Source organism: Cygnus atratus, chromosome 26 (assembly GCF_013377495.2).
Source record: "Cygnus atratus isolate AKBS03 ecotype Queensland, Australia chromosome 26, CAtr_DNAZoo_HiC_assembly, whole genome shotgun sequence".
NCBI lineage: Eukaryota > Metazoa > Chordata > Aves > Anseriformes > Anatidae > Cygnus > Cygnus atratus.
Window position 1 is genome coordinate 3,852,022 of NC_066387.1, and position 20,835 is coordinate 3,872,856.

The window sequence follows — 20,835 nt, forward strand, 5'->3', positions numbered from 1 at the left end:
AAATTCTCTAGACCAAGCCTGTGTTTATTGATGTACAAATAGTCACACTAACACATTTAATTCCTTTTTTTCTTTTCCTCAGTGAACATACTACAACTGCTATAGTGACAGAGACAGCCTATAATGGTGTGCAGTACTGACTACTGACACTGAGCAGGTTTTTCTTTTGTCCCAGTTTGCTCTCTTTCAGCTTGGGACTGTTACAGATGGTATGTGATTTATTCTGTAATAGAAGAACCATTTTCCTCTGCAGCTGGATTTGCTAGATCTACTGCAGCGTCCTAGAAGAATTTCAGTTTTCCCTCTAGCTTAGTGCGGGCTTTTAAGCCAAGACAGGGAGAGTACTCAACCACCAGTACGTGAGGACCACTTTATGTGTTTTAGTTAAATATTTCCTTAAGCAGATACTTGGATTTACAGTGAAATAACTGAAAACATTAGTCTCTTTCATACTTAAAGGAAAACTAGCTCCACTGCTGCTGGCTGATAAGATGCACATTCTCTAGGTAAAATTTCACAGCTTTATTTTTTCTTGGAAATACTTAAGTTGAATCATAATTCAATATGAAAGAGTGAGAAATACTTTATTCTACCAAAGCTCTAATTCATTTCAGCAGCTGCGCAGCAGCAATAGCTCCATGTCCCACTTTAGGACTGCCCCATTTCTGAGCTGAGGCAGAGCATTAAGGTACAAACCACCTTTCAGACATCAGGTTGTTGAACATCATCCTCCAGCTGAATCCAGTTTTGAAAATGCTATATCGAATACCTCATTGTAGTGCTCAACAAAATGCACTTCTAGTCCTTCTGTAATGAATCCAGCAAGGTCGTAATAATCCTTTTTATTCTCTGATGGCAAAATGATGCAGGTAACACCTGCTCTCTTCGCCTATGGGGAAAAAGAAAATTATGCAGTCTGCATGTTTAGTCCTAGAAATCCATCAATCTACTAAAAACAGATTCTCTCCCATTTCAGAAAGCAAGAACAAGCACAGTTATTAAGGAACATGATCTGGCTTTACTCTTTTCTTCAGAGAGCAGCAAGGACATTACTTATAGACGCTGTCGCTAGGACAGATCGTATTTCAAGAGCTCAAGCCCCCAAAACACTTCCCAGTAGCTGCATGGGCAGATGAAGTGGGAGGCATTTTAGTAGGACTATGAGAGCACACCAGGGGAGTGTTACGCTAATTCATAGTGTTTTACTGAGTTTTAGAAGCCTGCTCCAACTTGTCTGAGGATAAACCTTAAATTCAAATGAAGTTTATCAGACCAGCCCACCACATCATGACCCATAGCACTGTTCTTCAGAGCCTTTCAATACGGACACATGCATCAGAAACAGTACGTTAAGTGGAACCCACTCATCAACTGGCAGGTTTTCACCCACTCTATGGGTGATCTTGCGTTTATCTCTGGGGGCCCTTCACACTCCTGCAAGCACAGCTAGTCATCAGACCTGCAGACATCCCTATTATGTGTTATTCCTTCTGTAATGACTATCATAAAGCAAAATACTCCTGAGATGAATCCATGATGTATGGAGACAGAGCTCTTACCGCAATAGTCTTCTCCTTGATTCCACCAACAGGAAGAATTTTTCCAGTTAATGACACTTCTCCAGTCATGGCCACATTCTGCCTCACTGGGCAATTCATGGCCAGCGATAGCAAAGCTGTTACTATAGTACACCCTGCACTTGGTCCATCCTTTGGTGTTGCTCCCTGTTTAAAAAAAAAAAAAAAAACAAAACACAGTAAGCACAAAAAACCTTGTCTTTACCTCATTCAAAGAGTAGCAAAACCAGACAAAACCTTTGCTATTGCTGCTTTTACAATGGCACCAGTTTCAGGTTGGTGAAAATTCACTACGCAAAGCTTTTTGTGAAGTTGTCACCAATGGAATTCTTGAATCGGCCCATCTAGTAAAAACTAGTAACTTATCATTCCTCATCTTATTCATAAGGAATAAGCCAAATGAGTCTGAAATTTGGTTTCTGGACTGATGCCACCATGATACTCATCAGGCTCAGGACTTGAGCAAGTTGCAATTAGCATCCTGAGCAAAAATGAGCGTGAATGCATTAAAGCTTTTTGTTGAACTAAGCCAACCATGGATGCAAGTAACAGAGGTCAGTATCACAAGGGAAGAGAGCATCAAGACTCACAAAATAATGGAGAACAATACTAAAAATCATTCAAGGCAGAAAATACTGTTTGGTTTACAACCCCCCAAAAAAACAGGCCTAAACTAGTGACAACTTGGATTTATCTGAGATCAAACAGATCTTTGAGGTGAAAGCCAAGGAAACAAATGTTTGAGGGAGCAGAGGAAGAGAAAGCATCTGCTGCTTTCTAATCCTCCAGGGAACCAATAGTCAGGTAACAACCAAGTTCCTATTGCAGAGAGCTGCAATAAGGAGACTCTGTACTATAGTAAATCATGCTTTAACAGATGCAAAGCTTGGGTACAGTGGTAGGACAAACTGTCTTCAGTAAAGCACCTGCCCAAAACCTGTTAACACAGTATATTAGCACCTCTAAGGACTGTGTGCATTTATTCCCTATTCCAAACACTGGAGAAATGCAATCACTGACTAGGAACCACAGCACAGAGAAGCATTTTTAATAATGTGAAAATGACCTGAAGCCTTTACGAATGACTGGTAACATAGAGACAAAAACTTCTTTAGCTGCAGACAAGCTTTTACCAGATTACTTATCTCTGTGCCATGGTTCCACCACCTGCACAACAGGGCCAATAGCTACAACAGAAGCCTAAGATTGCTTGCAGTATTATCAGATCCCCCGTATTCTTGCCACATGTTTGCTGCAGAAAGAAACAGACACATGGCTCATAAGAATGTTTTCACAGGATCCTGAGGAAAATGTCTTCTTTTCTAGGTTTTACTGCTAAAAGAGTGCATTCAACACATGGACAAATTAAGTGTTTCCCAACTTCATGTCATAGGTAGCAAGTAAGCCTAGCTGCTATGCACCTCTCTGAATTCTGAATCAGATTACCTCTGGCACATGCAAGTGGATATGGGAGGACATGAGGAAGTCATTGCTGGGTTCCTTCTGCATCAGAAATGCTCTTGCAAATGTGTAAGCTATTTTGGCACTCTCTTTCATTACATCTCCCAGTTGCCCTGTTACTTCAAGGGACCCATCCTTGTTCTCCTTGTCTTTGGGTCGCTTCAGGGATGTTTCAACAAACAGAGTGGAACCTCCTAAGAAAAAAAAAAAAAAGGACATTCTGAAAGAAGTTAAAGGAAAATTTGAGCAGGCGGCTTTGGTGATGCAGAAGCAATGTCAGATTTGAGTCTGTGGCCCTCTAACGAGGCAGAAGCTCTTGGGTAAAGAGCAATTGAAACCTGCTCTCCAGATCCCTTCAGAAAGCTTAGCTAGAATTCTCAGCTGACCTGCATTGACAGTCTCCATTTATCGCTGCTTCTTTAGACTTTATACTACACCAACACAGATGCAACCCATATTAAGTGGAAATAAGCAGTTCTTACAAAGGTTTCAGGCACTTTTTTGGCTACGAAGTAAGCCAAGCTCACACCATAGCACACTTCCGGCCAGTTCTGGTTTCCAGTGTCAGACATCTATTTACCTTCTGCACTATACTGATTATTTCCCTCCTAACTACTTCCACGATTTCAATTCTACCAAAAGTCAATGAGAATACACAGGAGGCATATCTAAAAGCCATATCCTTTAATATGTACTGTATTTCCTCTCAGTGGTATTCATAAGCCTCCAAGTTACTATGGGGAGTAATCCAATGACCTATGTAACTAGCCACCTCCACCCACCCCAACAGAGTGCTAGAATACCTGTATCTGCCCTTGACATCAAAAGCCAAGTCAGTGGTAAGACATCATGGAAGAGATACAGCATGCCTCAGCTGTGCCGTAAGCACCTCCTGCTTTTAGGGAAGTAAGACAAGGTTTTGTCCTTGCTTTTAGCAAGTATTATGCTTTTAATCATCACTGTTCCTAATGGATGCAGTTCATACAGGATATGGGGCAGGAAGAGAAAACATTCTGGCCTGAAGTCAAAATTAGCCTGGGCTTATAAAAAAGGGTCCTTTCTTTAGGGAAGAAGAGGTCAGAATCTAAAAAGCAACAGAAGTTAACATTACTGATGTCAGTAGAAGAACTTCGGTGGACCTGGTAGGGAGAATTCAGTTTGACTACCACTCAATTTTTGAGAATTATACATAAATGTAGACATGCATTTCAGTTTTCCAGCTAGTACTTACCTTTCAGAACCTGCAGCCTCACCTCAATGCAGGATAAGAGGAAGCATTTCTCCTGGAAATGCACATTTACCCAAAAGCCACCGTTTAACTGCACACTGGGTACCTGTACAACTTACCCATAGCTGTCCAGGCCAGACCCATCACCACTCCTGGAGGAGTGGTTTCATACATTCGATCCACAGTGAAGATGGGCTTTCCTACAAAGTCCTGCAGGTTTTCAGGTGTTACTTGGACCGTCTCTGCTTCTCCACTCACAATTTTATAGGCTGATTTTCTCAGTACCTGAGTGAGACAAGAATTTGTTTCTGTAGAAAAAGCTGAGAATGCTGAAGCAAAGAGGTCATGGTTACACGTAATTTTCCCTTACCTTTTCTACTTGTTTCTGCAGATTCCTCACTCCACTCTCTCTGCAGTACTGCTTGATAAGAACAGTCAAGACATCCGATGTGATTTTGGCTTTGTTTTCATCCAAGCCACACAGAACTCGTGCTTGAGGGACCAAGTACCTCTGAAAGAGATCATTCAGCACATTCTTTTGTTAGTATTTGTTAGTATTTGTGAAAAAGCCTAGTAGTTCCAATTTACTTAACTTCATTCTGCCACTTGCTCAATGCCATTTTCTAGAGTCCACAGACTGTCTGTTATAGAATGCTGGAATTATTTTAACTGGGTATTCAAATCAGGGGTACACTGTCCACAACACCATGTGCCTAATATTTATTGATACAGTTGGATGTAAATATGTAAACCTGAAGCTACCAAAAACATTTTATTAGATGTAATTCACAGTGCATCACTAAAGTAGTTTCTCTTACCTCTGCAATTGCAAGTTTCTCTTCTGCTACATATCCTGATACATTGATCACTTCCATTCTATCCCGTAGTGGCTCTGGAATTGTTTCTGTTACATTGGCAGTACAAATAAAAAGTACCTGAAAGCATAACCAGATCCTTTTAGGCATTTTCATTAAGCTGCTACTTTATGCCAAGCAGTACATCCTCACTGCATTTCTGTCTGAAGAGCTGGAGCAAGATCTGAAGGGATGGAACACGATCATGTTCTCTGTGGAGCCTGTTTTTTTATTACAGACAATACTTTGGATTCTAGAACTATGTAATAGGATGTTCCCTATTGAAGTGTTACTGGACCTGGTGCTCACCAATGCAGACAAACTCATTAAAGAGGTTAAGATCAGTGCCAGTCTGGGCTGCAGTGTCCACGCCCTGGTGGAGTTTGTGATCTCGAGGAATACGGGCCAGGCAAAGAGCAAAGTCAGGACCCTGAACTTCCAAAGAGCGAACTTCCAGCTATTTAAAGACCTAGTGGAAGAGATCCCCTGGAACACTGTCCTTAGGGACAAAGCAACTGAACGGAGCTGGCAACTCCTGAAGGATGTTTTTCTTAGAGCACAAGAACTCTCCAACTCCCTGGGTAAGAAAGTGAGCAGGGAGGGCAGAAAACCCGGATGACTGAGCAAGGACCTGCTGGCCAGCCTGAGGCACGAGAAAGAAATGCACAGGCAGTGGAAGCAGGGACATGTGGCCTGGAGACAAGGAGGTGATCCAAGACAGCCAGAACCTAACTTTTGATAAGTCTACACCTTAAGAACCTAAGAACCTTACCTTTGATAAGTCCACAGGAACATCAAGGTAATGATCCAAGAAGTTAGAGTTCTGTTCTGGATCCAGCAACTCTAGAAGTGCTGAGGATGGATCCCCCTGATATCCTCTTCCTATTTTATCCACCTACGGGAGACAAAATTTACATGCTACAAGACATTTCTCACCACGATAGATTGCCATGCAAAGATTCTTTAAAGTCTCCATCTCAAAATCTTCATGTGTTTGTTCATAAACAGCCGCTACCAAGCTTTCTGTAGATTTACCCAAGTTACTACGATCTTACAGGCATGAGCATGTGACACACGAACAAGACACAGGACTCTTAACAGTGGTGTGGAGAAGCACCACAAAGTCTCAGAAGTGTACGTGTAATTGGAAACAAATGAGTTAGCATGGATCAGTGGGCTACTATTTGCCAAACCAAGCTATATTTACAGAACAGAATGCTTATTCCACAGCAGGAAGACTACAGGGTGCTAGCTTAAACCATTCCCCTAATATTTAATCTAAGATGCCTTACTTACTCTGCTCAAAGTGCAAAGTGTGTACTGTGGTGGTTTTACCCTGCTACGCAGCTGAACTCCACCACAACCACTCTCTCACTCCTCCTCCTCCTCAAAGAAAAAAAGGAAAAAATACAATGCAAAGGGCTCAAGGGTTGAGATGAGGACAGGAAGATCACTCAACAATTGTATCATGGGCAAAACAGACTCAGCACAGGGAGATTAATATAATGTATGGCCTATCACTAGCAGACTAGAACACTGAGAAGCTAAAAGCAAATTAAAACCACCTTCCTCTGCATCCACCCTCTTCTATGTCGTCCCCCGAGCAGGGCAGTAGAACAGGGAATGGGGGCTGCGGTCACTCCCTAACGCTTTGTCTCCGCCGCTCCTTCATGGTCCCTCTCTGCCCCTGCTCCACGTGGGGTCCCTCCCACAGGATGCCATCCTTCCCGAACTGAGCCTGCGGGGGCTGCCGACAGGCAGCAGCTCTTCAAGAACTGCTCCAACATGGCTCCGTACCACAGGGGCCATCCATCAGGAGCAAACTGCTCCAACATGAGTCCCACATGGGTGGCAGCTCCCCCCAGAACCCACGCTCCTGCGTGGGCTCCTCTCCACAGGCTGCAGCTCTGGCCCGGGCCTGCTCCTGCAGGGGCTCTCCATGGGCCGCAGCCTCCTCCAGGCCACATCCACCTGCTCCACCAGGGGCTCCTCCACGGGGGGGCTGCAGCGTGGAGATCTGCTCCATGTGGGACCCATGGGCTGCAGGGGGACAGCCTGCTCCACCAGGGGCCTCTCCACAGGCTGCAGGGGACTTCTGCTCTGTGCCTGGAGCAACTCCTGCCCTCCTTCTGCACTGACCTTGGTTTCTGCAGGGCTGGTTCTCACTCCTCTCTCTCCTAGCTGCTGTTACTCAGCAGGTTTTTCTCTCTTTCTTAAACCTGCTGTCACAGAGGTTCAACCAACGTTGCTTATTGGCTTGGCTCTGGCCAGCAGCAGGTCCCTTTTGGAGCCAGCTGGAGCTGGCTCTCATCTGACATGGGGCAACTGGTGGGCTCTGCTCACAGGGGCCACCCCTGCAGCCCCCTGCTATCAAAACCTTGCTACCTAAACCAATGCATACTCATGTAATACACATACACACAGCCACTCCAAACAGCTCAGCTAGAGGACTTGGCTACTTCCACAGAACCACAAACTGGCTGAGGTTGGAAAAGACCTCTGGAGGGCATCTTGTCCAATCTCCCTGCTCAAGCAAGGCCACCTATAGAGCTGGCTGCCCAGGACCATCTTTTGAGCATCTCCAAGGCTGCTGTTTCTTTCAGTGTTGTCTGTGTCCTCAGAGGGAGGACAGCTCTCAACAAGGTGCCTCTCCACTGATTTTTTCCCCCCCGTAAAGAGAAGAGTTAACTAGACAACAGTTACATGGTGTGCTGCTATGGCCAACACAAAGCTCCTCACCAACACCACTTAAGTAGAAGTGCCATGAGCGACAGATTTCATTATCTTTCAAATCATTACCAGTTACTTAACGGTTTCACTGCACTGCAACTTGTTACCCAGCTTCTTAGTCCTCCATACCATTCCCAAACCATCTGCTCTTGGTCTTTCTCCTGCATGGCATGTAATGGAACTAGAGACATCTCTGGTCCATTCCGAACACTTGCTTTTATATCCTGTCCTTACTTGCTTTTCCGCAAAGCACTGGACTGGTAGACCTGACTCTTATTTATTCTCAAATCAGACCTGAAATTGACTGTAAGCATCTTACTCCTTACAGTATTGCTTTAGACTTGCCAAAAGTGACTTTTTCTAATAATCATATGTTTTTGTGCACAATGGTACATTGACAACTAGGTAGGGAACGTGATATCTACTGAATTCTCTGAATACTCAGCCAGCACCACTACAATCCTCACTAACAAAGTAACTGCAATTTAAAGAGAAGAGCACAACTGAAATATAAAAGTTGAAGTCTGTTATAGGAAGAGAAAACAAAGGTCTAAGGTATCACTGTCACCTAAAGAACCTGAGAGGCCAGCATAATTGAAAAACAATCTAGTTACTGCTGCACCTTTCCTGTCGGTGTCAATACTTGACAGGTTTTTAAGAGTAGAAACTAGAAAAGCAGATACATCACCTCATCGATCAGTATAAGTGGATTCTCTGTCTTGGTCTTCTTCAGACACTGGATGATTTTTCCTGGCATCGCTCCAACATAGGTCCTCCTGTTTTTACCAGAGACCATGTTTAGGAAAGAACCATGCAGTACAGCACACATCACACAACACAGCATGCAGATGGTGCAACAGGTATATCCTGCTGGAAAACAAGTCTGTATTTCTTTAATATCTATCAAAAGCATTCTCCATCACCATACTAAGCACCCAGACCCATTTAGTCTGTTTCTACTAGAGATCAGACTTGAATTTTGTCAGAATACTCCTGGACTGCAGTTTTTAATCTTTAGTTTTGATCTCTTTTAAATCAGTGAGAAGCAAATAGGTAAGGCTAAGTGAGAGGGTCGAATAGCAACTTCTTGGTTTTAGTTAAATGAATGTTAGAAAAGCGGACATTTTGTTCCCTCACTTGGTAGACAGAGAAAAAGGAGGATCAGTGTAAATCAAGAGGTACACTGAAGGTATTTATTGCTAACAGCAAAACACAATCCTGCTAGAGGAACAGGCAGAAGCAGAGCAAGAGGATAACAACACAATGAATGCCAGGAGGCACAGAGCAGAGAACTTCCTGAAAAGCATCTAAAATATTTCTCTCTACTTCTGTATCACACAGGGCAGAACCTCACAGGTTCAATCTATACTGCATAATGGCTACTCTTCCTACTAGTTTGAAAAAATTGCTAGTTTTAAGGCATACACAGAGGAAAAATAACCTCCCGGCAGGGGCTGCTTTACTGATTTTTGTATTCACTTCTCATTCCTCCATGAATATTCTTGTTCCCAAGTTTTCCTCATGCAGCACCTCTCTCCAGATCATTCAGACACCAAGTCTCAGTTACGCTTGAAAACAAGTGAATCACCTTGTTCAAATTGTCCCCATTCTCTAGTGCTGGCAATTATAGACAAACATGAATTAACATTTGGCATCTAAGTCCAATGCTTTTGGGAAGCTCTCACAACTTTTCAAAGATCTCCTGTAAACATAAATAAAAAGCAGGGAGCAGTTGCATTTCGAGGCATGGATATTATTTTGATGAACTCCTCCCTTTGCTATCATTTTCACCTCTTCCTATACGCCAACTCTTGCTGAAAGGAGTTGGAGAACAAAGATCCAACTTCAGTCACACTCCTATTTTGACAATGTTCATAAAAATTGCTGGACAGAGAAATTGCTCAAAGTACACTGACCTGTGTCCTTTTATTTCTGCCACATCAGTCATCCCTCCAACACTGAAGCGGAAGTACTCTCTGTTTAGGGCTCTGGCAATGGAGCGGGCAATGCTGGTTTTGCCAACCCCAGGGGGGCCATAAAAACACAGGATTTTCCCTTGGGTGGATCCTCGCAGCTGGCTGACTGCTATGAATTCCTGCACAACAGACGAAGCACCAGTAGTGAAGAGGGCAACTGCAGCACATTTGTTATTGGGTCAAGCAACACTTACAAAATGAGCATCATACACAAAACTGGTCCCCAGAGGAGCTGGAGAGGGCAAGGGGAGAAGTTAAGTCAGATTACTGGTGCAACTCTTCCACTGCATGGAATCAACCGCATCAGTAATCAAATCCACAGACCTGCATGATGCAACTCAATCTGCTTCTGTATAAAGATTGGGCATAGACAGCATAAATAGCACTCGTGCTGACGAGCAGCATGGCTGGCTGATACTCAAAAGGGATTGCCTGCTTGCTGATGTGCAACAATTGGCTTACTGTAAATCATTTAAAATAATGAATTAGATAGTGGGATTAATTCATAAGTCTTGGGTGCTACTAGGGAAAGCATCCCCATTTCAGGATCAGAGGGAAGACATTTCACAACCTTTACCTTTTTCTATAGACTGGAACAAAGCAATTTAATAAAAATAAAGATCCAGGATGTCTAAGAATTTATGGTTTGTTATATATATCGACATCCCACTGGTAGCTTAGGAGGTGCCTCTACAACTTCTGTTTCTGTGCACAGTGATTACTGAGGTGGCCTAACTGTAATCAGTTCTGCCCACAAGGTAACACAGAGCTGTGCTACATACAGCGCATGGAACAATGAGAGAACCTGTCTTAATGCATCCTTGGAAGGAAACGGCATCTAGGTCAAGTTGAAGGCTAGCTGTACTCGGTAGCTTCACCAGATCTGGCAAGGTCTCGCCGCAATTTGTAACACAAAGCCAGTATTTGCACCTGCCTCCTCTCTACAGGGCATTTTCACGCACTCCTCCCAGAATCCTGCCAACACTGGGGTTGTGTTTCACTGCTTGAAATCACTGGCTGGCTAAAATCAGGATCCTATTCCTGTCCTCTGGAGAGGCAGGCAGCTCCCACTGCAAGTTTCTGCAACCTGTTGCAAGTATCTAATCTTATATGCAACAGCGTCGCTAACAATGGTATGTGCATGTGGGACACCTTCAGGCAAAAGTGAGGGAAGTTGTGGAAAGAGGCAACACTACAAACCCTTTAGCTTCCAACACAACTCTAGGGACAGGTAAAGGTCATGAGGCAAACATGCATCTTAGCTAACATCTCCCCCTGCCTTAACTGGAGAGATTTAAGTAGTGGTTCAATATACTTTGGAAGGGCAGAAGCTTTGCCTGTCACAATGAACCATTTTCATGATACATTGATTAAAATCCAGAGATTGCTCCCCTTGGATATTTATTCATTTCCTCAGCATTAAGTAACAAAAGAGGTATATTGTCATTTAAATCAGAATATGACTTTCATTGTCACTGGCAATTAAACGCATTAATTTATCACCAGAACATTTCTACAGCTTTCTGTGAGTCATGAACTAATGCAAATTCAATGGAGAGCCATAAGCTGAAACACAAACAAACTGCCCAATGTCAGGAATAGCGTGAAGTTGTGCTCTCTGCCCATTCCTGCCTTACCAGGATTCGCTTCTTGACATCATCCATTCCATAATGATCCTCCTCCAAAACTGCTCGGGCTCTGGTCAGCTCCAGGTTCTCCTCGCTGCACTTGCCCCATGGGATGGATGTCAGCCAGTCCAAGTAGTTCCGTGTAACACTGCCAGAAACACACAAGTGAGAATGATTTACCAACAAGCAGCTCACACTCCCCACTACCTTTCAAAATAACCTCACCCAAAACAAATGGGGTATGAACTGTACTCATGAACAGGGGACTACGAAAATATCGTCATGATCTGAGCAGTCACTGCTAACCTTTCATTGATGTCTTCATTCCCTTGCCCCTTCCCTAGAAAATCAAAACTTTTGCCTCAGAAAAGCAAAATCTATGAAAAAGAGCCATGGTCTGGGCTGTAATTCTTTTCTGTTGAACTCCCACGTTGGCTTACTCTCTTTTGCTAGCATTATTTAGGAGACAAAGGCTGTCGGCTTGCCAGGACTATCCCACATGAGCATTTATAGCTAGAATCACATGGTCGCAGTAAACACTGCATAAAAATCCAGTTTGTAGTGAAGCAAGGCTTGAAAACAAGACCTGTTTGTTATCCAGTGGGTGCACAGCAATGCTGGAATTAAACTTAGAGGTAATACTGGCTTTGTGGTTATTTATTTTTACGCCTGATCTTACAGTCTGGTATCACCAACTAACATAAGCATACACTGCTCCCTTTTATGAGACATTTGAAAACATGCTGTGACTTTGCCAAAAGTTCTGGTCTAACGTTCTAGCAATAAAACAGACCTTTAATTTTAACTACAGATAATTATCAAGGAAAAAAAAAATCAAACAACCAGACCCACCTAATTTGGACAAAAGGAAACTGCTAAACAATACTGACACTTTTCCACTATGGTATACTCCCCTCACCATGCTTCAGAAGTGGAAGATTTGAAATATGTCAGAGCAGGAATTTTCTGCCTTTGACAAGTTTCTATTTTTCCTGTGAAAATCCTCAGTAATGTTTGTTAAAAAAAAAAAAAGCAGCACCTCCAATGTACTCTTCAAACACTTGGAGTGCTGCACACAATTTCCTTGTATGATTTCTTGGTGTTGTGCTGGTTCCTGTCTGAAGCTGAGTGAAATTGTTTGTAAGCTCTGCACGACTGTCAGCTGTTTGGATCAGGGTATGAAACTTAAAAACAGCAAACTAGGATTGTCTGCTTTCCCAGTGGACCAAGACAACATAAAGAAAGCTTCCTGGTACAAGAACAAGGAAAAAGAGCTGGATGTATGCTATGACAGAGAAAGATTTCAGACTGGGAGAAAAGGATGTTAATGCAGAAACTAATGGTAGAGGTAAGCAGTTTAAACAGACTACTACTGAGGAGAACACGTGTAAAAGCAGCACTCATCTGTTACAAAACTCTGCACACTCAGCTCAGGGATTCAAACACACAGCCAGTGTTGTGTGTTAGCTACTCATTTCTTTTCTCTTGCATCTAATGAAAACACCTAAGAACACCAGAGAAGAGGCAAACTTAAGGACTGTAGGAATCACTGCATTTTTCATGAGGAGGGAAGAACTGCACAGTACTTGCACATAGCATTAGGTTGCAAGAGAAGAGCTAAAATGTTCCAAAAAAGGTCAAATACAGTAAAACCCTGGAGATTTAAGAGAAGAATCCTACAACTATGGTGTGATCAGATGCTACATTCAGGGAAAACAATTACAACAAAAAGAGAAAAGAAACACTTAAGGTAAGAGCTTCACAGAACCAGATAGATTTCTCTCGTTTCTCTCATTCCACTAACTAATCCTGATAGCAGAGGACACAACCATGCACTCACTTGAATTCCGAGGAGTGATTATCCAGCAAGCCCAACTTGTTCAACTCTTCGTCAATCACATCCATAACATGCTTTGGCACTACCAGATCTTTTAGTCGCTCACGGAATTTTTCTTCTATAGCATCCTTGTCCTCTTTTTCCAGACCTAGCTCTTTTTTAATGATCTTCAGCTGCTCCTGGAGAAGATACTTGCGATGCGTCTGCTTGATCTTCTCCTCAACCTAAACACAGCAACAAGTATTGTTACTATTCTGTTCCTGGTATCACCAAGAAACATCAAATGATTCCAAACATTTCTGAGTTATGACCTCCTCAGCAGCTGAAAATACAACAGAAATCTTCATTTGAAGCATGTTCTAATGTAACAGGAGACTCTAATTGTACCATTTCAAACACTCTGACAACAGTATCTCCACATGACTGTTTTTGTGTATATGTACATATATACAGATATACTATAAGCTGGAGCATTTTTGCAAACAACTCTGGAAACGACCTGCAAAAAAATGAGCCTCCTTAAGAGCACAGTCCCATAGGGGACTATGCATTTTACCTTCACACACCCCTCTGACATGCATTAACTTCTCATTCTTCTATGCCCACTATCCAAGCTTATTTAGGAGCTGTGCAGTTTAATTTATCTCACGGAAGGGAAAGCTGTAGTTCATCCTTCTTGTTCTCCACTTAGGAAATTTGACTTGACTGACATTTCAGTTTTTTAGACAATCGTCAGGATCCCAAGGTTCTTTTCACAAAGTTCTTTTCTATACAGATGCCTGGCCTGTTGCATGGGTTATTCCAACCCATGTGTGGAACTATGAATTTCTCTTTGCTGAACTTGAGGAGGTTCTTACTGACTCTCTGAGAGACAACACTACTAGCTAGCTGCAGTTCAGAGTTCATACTGTTGATCATAACCCTTTCTGAGCCAACTTTTTCACCCACCTTGTAGTTCATCCTTCCAGTCCATATCCCCCAATTTGACCCTAAGAACACTAAAGAGGACCACCACAAAGGCCTTGCTAACATCAAGGTACACAATACATATTGTTCTCCCTTTGTCCTCTAGGCCTTCTTATCTGAGAAGATAATCATTTTGGTCAGGCACAGTTTGCTCTTTGAAAATCCCTTCTGGCTCTTCCGAATCATCTCCTTCTCCTTCATTTGTCTGCACAGGCTTCCAGGAGAAAGCAGATTTAACATCAGATTCTGTATTACTTTTACAAATGTGCAAGAAAAATCCAGTTTCTGATGGAAAAAGGGTATCAAATATGAATTCTAAAATGATCTCATTCCTTTAGAGTGTGCGCCATGGTTTTGCTTTAAAATTCATCACTGGCAGTGCTAAGCACCACACTGGTGGACATGATATAAATATATGCAAGATCCACGTTACTTGAAAGACTTACCTCCCTTCCAAGACGTTGCTGAAGTTTGCTCAACTCATATTCCTTCTTAAGGAGGGAAAGGGCTTTGTAAAGCCTTTTAGGAATCTGGAAATAATAGATACAAAATGAGTTTTCTGGCACTGTAGTCATGTCAGCTCCCTGTACAAAAGGCTATCATCCAGAATAAAAAGCTCCAACAGGTTGCCTGGGAGATACATTTTCTAATTCTCCAGCACCCACAGATGTAGAAAGACCAACCATTTAGCAATCCAGCAACACGCAACCAGTACGTTTGCCACCAAAGATGCAGAGCATCCTTTCCCTGAAGGCAAGTTATTAATTACTCACTATATCCTTCAGCAGGAAACTCATCACCGATATTTAACTGATATCATCAAACGTAGTACTGAAGTCTCCTCTGTAGTGAGGCTAGTAGAGAAACCATGACATACAGCATAACCACTTTTGGTCCAGCTAATACAGCTTTAGTTAAAAGTTTCATCTTACACTGGTTTCTTCCAAGATATCTTGAAGTTCGTGCGACTCTGCTCCTGTTAGTGCTGCACCCATGTCACTCAGATAGATAGGGTTATCTACCACGCGTTGTCCAGCCTGCATCATCTGAAGCACGGACTCTCTAGAAAAATGGAAATAAAAACCAAAATGCTCAGTAAATACGTACATTCATAAGGGAGTAACATTATGGGGTTATTTACTCGTTATAATGGTAAAGAAATTAAATGCTGCTCAGTTTCATAGCAAAGTAACTTTTAAAAAACTTTTAAAAAGCTTTTAAAAATTTTACTAAGCCAGTGATCAGTACCAAATGCATACATCACTTGATGAAAGGAATGGTCAATGATAAATATAATCAACTAGGTGATATGTTACCTCAATAGTCACATACAATTTTTGTGTCCCGCTATGCTAAGCCTCTTACTATGCTCATATTACATGCATCAGACTGTGACAGTTATTGCAACAAGCTTCACTTAGATCCAAACCACCTGCTGCAAGTCCAATTGTCCTACTTCATATCCAAACTTCACACAAGGTTTCAAAAGTTCCCCTCTTTTACTAACAGTAGTTGCTAAAGCTTAAATCCCTAAACAAACTTCTAGGTGGCAGTTCAGCAAGTGTCTCCTCTTTGTTACAGCGAAAGGACAAATGGAACAGAAAATCTCAGGGTACTCCAGCCTGAGAATACACTGTTCCCAAGGCAGGGAAGCATGGGAAATATGTACCTGTACAAAGGGTTCAGGGCAATGATGTCCCGGATTGTTTTGACAATTTCTGCAGTAAGAGCCTATAAACACAAGAAAGATTTAATCAAGAAAAAGACTGGAAAAGGGCAAGGACTCAGTATAAACACAATATTCCCCAACCTCTCCACTGTGGGAGCTCAAAAACACAGCCCCTATCCATCCGTCTCCAACGCTGTGCTGAAATGGTATTTCATGTCAGGGCAGCTACTTCTCCTGGGAGGCAAGGGCTGCAGGCTGGCTTCCTGCATGTACAAAACTTGTTCTGGGACAGAGATATGGTCAGGTTGACCACTCAAGTCACCTTGCAGCAAAGGTTCGGTTTGATAAAGGATATTACACAGACTTAAGCAAAGCTTAATGCCTTCAGTCAGCAATTTTCTGAAGTGACTGATTCTAAGGAATTGAGTAAACCATTATTTTCATAAAGTCCCCTCAGGCAGTGACTGTGAGAAAAAGGAAATGATTTCCAAAGCCTGAAATTAGAGCTTCATTTTAGAACTCTTCCTTTAAGCAAGAAATGTGGATGCAATTCTACAGGACAGGTTGAGGCTTGCATGATTAATTCACTTACTTTAACCTCTTCTGTGATCTGAAAATCTTCATGAACCACATTCTCTACTTCTACCATGAGAACTTCTTGTGAGGAAGCAGCTACAGGATCTAGTACCACTTCCACAGCTTGGTCCTTTGCTCCTGACTCCTCTTCAGCCTCTTTCTTAGAGCGTTTCTGTTTCCTTCTAGCTTTCTGTTTGTTTTCAGGCTCCTCAGGCTCAACTTCTAGCTGCCTGTTTATACGAATCCTGAAAGCCAAAAGAAACCAGATAAAACCAATTCTCCTCTGCTGTATGTAACTTCAGCTCTTCAGCATGAAAAGGAAAGAGTTGTATTTTGAATAAACTAAAATTCCCAAATTTGACAAAGGCAACTAATAGACTGTATGTATTTTGGTAAGATTTAGGTTTGGGTTCATTCTGTCAAAATAAGGCTTGATTTAGTAAAACAGTAAAGTGACAGATATGGATGGGACTTAAGTAATTTTACAGTGAGTAAGTATTCTCTATTCACAGTGAGTAAGTATTCAAAAAAAAGTTAACTGGTTTGCCTACTTCTGTTCCTGCTGTCCAGATTTTGACAGGTTAGCTTTCTCAAATAAAACCATAAATAGCTGGAAGAAGTAATAGGAGGCTTTTCTGAAGGAAGATGGATACCTAAGCTGCTCCCACTGCGTCAAATTATTACGTACTTAAGATTGTGTCGTGACATTAAGTGGAGAGTTAAAGGAACGGGCTGTTAAAATATGCTTCAGCAAACAAAGACACCTCCTACTATTTCCTCTGCATCTAATATGAACCCTGAACGGTTCTTTCAGTACTTGGATATAGTTTCAGAATAGTTTTTTCTCCTCAATACTTCCTGAATGTTTTCCTGCTAGCTTAATGTGTGACGTAAGACATTTAAAAAGGGATCTAGTTATCAGGTCAAAACACCTTTACGCTCCTCCTGAAATGCTCATGTTCAAGTTCAGTTCCTCAACAAAGTTCTTAAGCTCTAAAGCTCATCTGTCTTTGCTTGCCTTTCTTCCAACAATAACACTAGTCTAAAAAATACACTATTGTGCTTACCTTGCGTGTATTCTTAGACCACTACAAATGAATTCTACTATGTCTAAAGATCATCGTTTGTTTCAGATTGTAGCTTGCCCATTTCCTTCCTCAAGTTCTCATTATAAACACATTCATAAAGATGCTGCTGCCACATTCCAGAAGGCGTGTGGGAAGAGCTAAGGAAGGGATTTAGAAATGACAGGACCCACACTTGTAGGACACCACATTTCATTATTTTGGCTGCTGATATAATGATTTCCTTTTCTATATTTTTCCCCCAAAATGCAGCATGCTCCTCAGATCTGATATCCAGTCTGGTTCCTCCTGTGGACATGACTGAACAGTGCTCTCCATCTCAATCAAATAAAGACCAATTCCCCACATCTTGAATGCTTATTTGCATCACATTATGGTTTATGGAAGAATGACATGCACGAGGCGACTTTTGTTTGGAGGTTAACCTGCTGCATCTGTATCAGGACGCAGAATATTGCGTCTGAATACTGTCAGAATACATCGTGGTAACAAAATAAAAGCTTGTTGTACAAGAGTTGCATACGGAACTGCATATACATGGTGAAAATGATAAAGGGATGTATCTTTAGAAAAAAATTCTGACAAGATGTGGTGGAAGTACAAGTAATTACCTTCGGTGCCCCATGACTATCATACGCAACTTGTCTCCGAGGTCTTGCATTTCGTGAATCTGTACAAAAGTTCCCATCTGGTAGATTTCATTCAGATCCTCCACTACATCAGATTCATTACTATTGAGAAACAAACAGAGTAGATATTCACAATCTTGAGAAAGCAGGTAAAATATAAAAAAGGAAAAAAACAATCACTGTTTGCAGAACTTCAAATTGGATTCAGGAGCAAAGACTGTTCACATTATTCCCACTGTCACCACCACGTCCCTTTCCAAATCACTCAACTATCTGGATGGTCCATCCCCCTCCCAAATAACAACAGCCTTTCCTACAGCAAGACTCAAGCCCCTGGCAGTGTTGGTGGTGGTAATGGAAACTTTCATAGTAAGAGAATGGTCCAAGCATATATACAAATTTCTCTAATACTATCCAAGGCAGGGAATCTCAGATGACAGCCTTTTGTGTAAATGTAGGCTAGTCGTGGAATTATTTTATTGTTAAAAAGATCAAGAGAAACAACTTACTTGTCATCCTTTTTAAGGAATACACCAGCATAAGGCTGAGCAAGACGAACTTTCCTCCTCAGCAGCTCCACCAGCTTCTTATTTTTTACCTAGGACAATAAGTGTGAAGTCAGATGGAGATCTTCCATAAGCTTTGAACCCTCAGTGCGTAAGAGCAGGCATGGTGAAACCCTCTGACTGAATTACAAAGTCTAATCTTTGTTCTTTCTAGTCTTGCCTTCATTAAGGGGCGGTAAAACGGAAGCAGAAGAATATTAGAGAAACATGAAAACTGAGTGTGTAAGGCAAGTCACTGAGTACATAAGAATAACTTGAAAGCAAGGGAAGAAATCAGGCCTAAACTGTACAAATCTTCTGAGCAAGAAACTTCTCAGTCACTTGAGCAACACTTTTCTAGTATTTCTATTGCTATCACTTCAATACCTGTGTGTCCCAGCTCTCCACTCCTACTAGGCAGCTAGTCCAACCCTCCCCATCTACCCATCCAGTCTAATTTAAATCCTCATATCCAAAGCCTGCCCCGTTCCTTATCTCCTACAGCCCCACCAGCCTACCCAGGGGCCCTTCCATATTCACAATAGGACCTCGCTTTGTCAATAAAATAATTAATGGTAGCTCAATGAATTCACAGGATTAAAGACAGCATTTAACAACTGTCTGAATGTAAGACCTGACCTGTGCACTGAAATTAATCATTTATATATAGAAGCGTCATATGATTACATGCCTGAAGATCACAATAATACACAAGCTTCTACATCCCCCAACACAGCTACAAAGCCACTAGAATTTGCATATATTAGATTTAGACGTGCAGAAAAAAAATCCAGTAGAAGTTATATTAGGATAAATAGCACTACACGAACAGGGAATTATCGGTTCAATATTTGTTACATTTCCTCCAAAACTGGTTTGGAAAAATACTATTGGGTAGTACAAATATGAGTGTTTGTTCCAAAATGATTACTTTTCAGGAAGAGAAAATATTTCTGCCTTGTGAGCTCACATTGCATGTCAAAGATCAAACTTATATTTATTAAAATTAACTACGGGAGTGCAGAGAGGAGGGCTCGTGCCCTGAAATTTTGCGATTACCATCCTGTCTCAGCATCCCCTCCCACTTTAGCAGCACTGCTCTATACTGAACTCGAGCCTTCCCCTTGCACCTCACCGACTACTGCCTTCACAAAAATATTCCTCTTGGTGCCACGACACAAGCCCACGAAGCTAAACCAAGGACGCTTTTCCTTAACCTTCAGCAAAGGAACAAGGAGAGGACAGCGACCTCTGGAAGAGTTCCCGCGTGATTCCCCCCCAAAAGCAGCATAACGGGCTCTGATGCAATACTTGTGAAACCGTCCGTCCGCTACTAGCCCAAAAATGCAACGTTCCAGTAAAATTAGACCACTGAAAACAAACACGAAGAAGCAGAAGGCCGTCGAGCGTGCCACACCGTGCTGCCCTCCCGAGTAAATAACCGGGCTCTGTAAATAATAAGGACTAAGGCTTCCACCAGAAAGGCACCGCAGCTACCACAAGCAGGGAGGGAAGCTCCCGAGCCCGGCACCTGTGCTCCAGGGGAGCCGCAGGAGCCGCCGCAGGACCCGGCGGGCGCTGCCTGACGGAGCCGGGGGCCGGGCACGGCTCCGTGCTGCAGCCCCGGGTTCCCCCCCCGGGGCCGCGGCGGCGCCGCTCACCTCGATGATCTTGATGAAGCGAGGGAAGACCGGGTTGCGCGTCACGGCGATGAGGGGCACGTTGGGGAAATGCTCCGGGACCATCAGCGGCGCCAGCGCTGTCATCACCGGCGCGGCCCCGCCGGGGTCCGCCCCGCCGCCGCCGCTGTCCTCGGCTCCTCCGCCGCCTCCCTCCAGCGCGTCGCCCCCCGCCAGGCCGCCGGGGCCCCACTGGTGCCACCGCGGGGCAGTGCTGAAGGCGGCGCGTGCCGGCGGCGCGGGGCTCGGAGGGACCCCGGGTCCGGGCGAAGCGGAGGCGGCCGCCAAGAGGCGGCGCCGCGAGGGCCCCAGCAGCACCGGCCGCCAGCGCCCGCAGAGCCGCAAGCAGCGGGCAGCCGCCATGCTGCCGGCGGGCGCTGCCTCACTTCCGTCCC

At 43.1% G+C, this 20,835-nt stretch overlaps 1 protein-coding gene across 1 annotated transcript; it reads right to left on the reverse strand.

The window, feature by feature from the left end:
- Nucleotides 1-507: 507 nt before the first annotated feature.
- On the reverse strand, nt 508-20,826 carry LONP1 (lon peptidase 1, mitochondrial). Its single transcript, XM_035568127.2, has 18 exons — nt 20,423-20,826; nt 18,726-18,814; nt 18,199-18,318; nt 16,519-16,747; nt 15,927-15,988; nt 15,190-15,319; nt 14,704-14,787; nt 13,295-13,515; nt 11,464-11,602; nt 9,767-9,945; nt 8,539-8,626; nt 5,893-6,015; nt 5,085-5,201; nt 4,637-4,777; nt 4,386-4,551; nt 3,024-3,232; nt 1,560-1,724; nt 508-889 (listed from the first exon to the last, which is right to left on the reverse strand). The coding sequence occupies exons 1-18, from the start codon at nt 20,801-20,803 to the stop codon at nt 725-727; spliced, it is 2,808 nt and encodes a 935-aa protein (XP_035424020.1). The 5' UTR covers nt 20,804-20,826; the 3' UTR covers nt 508-724.
- Nucleotides 20,827-20,835: the final 9 nt, after the last annotated feature.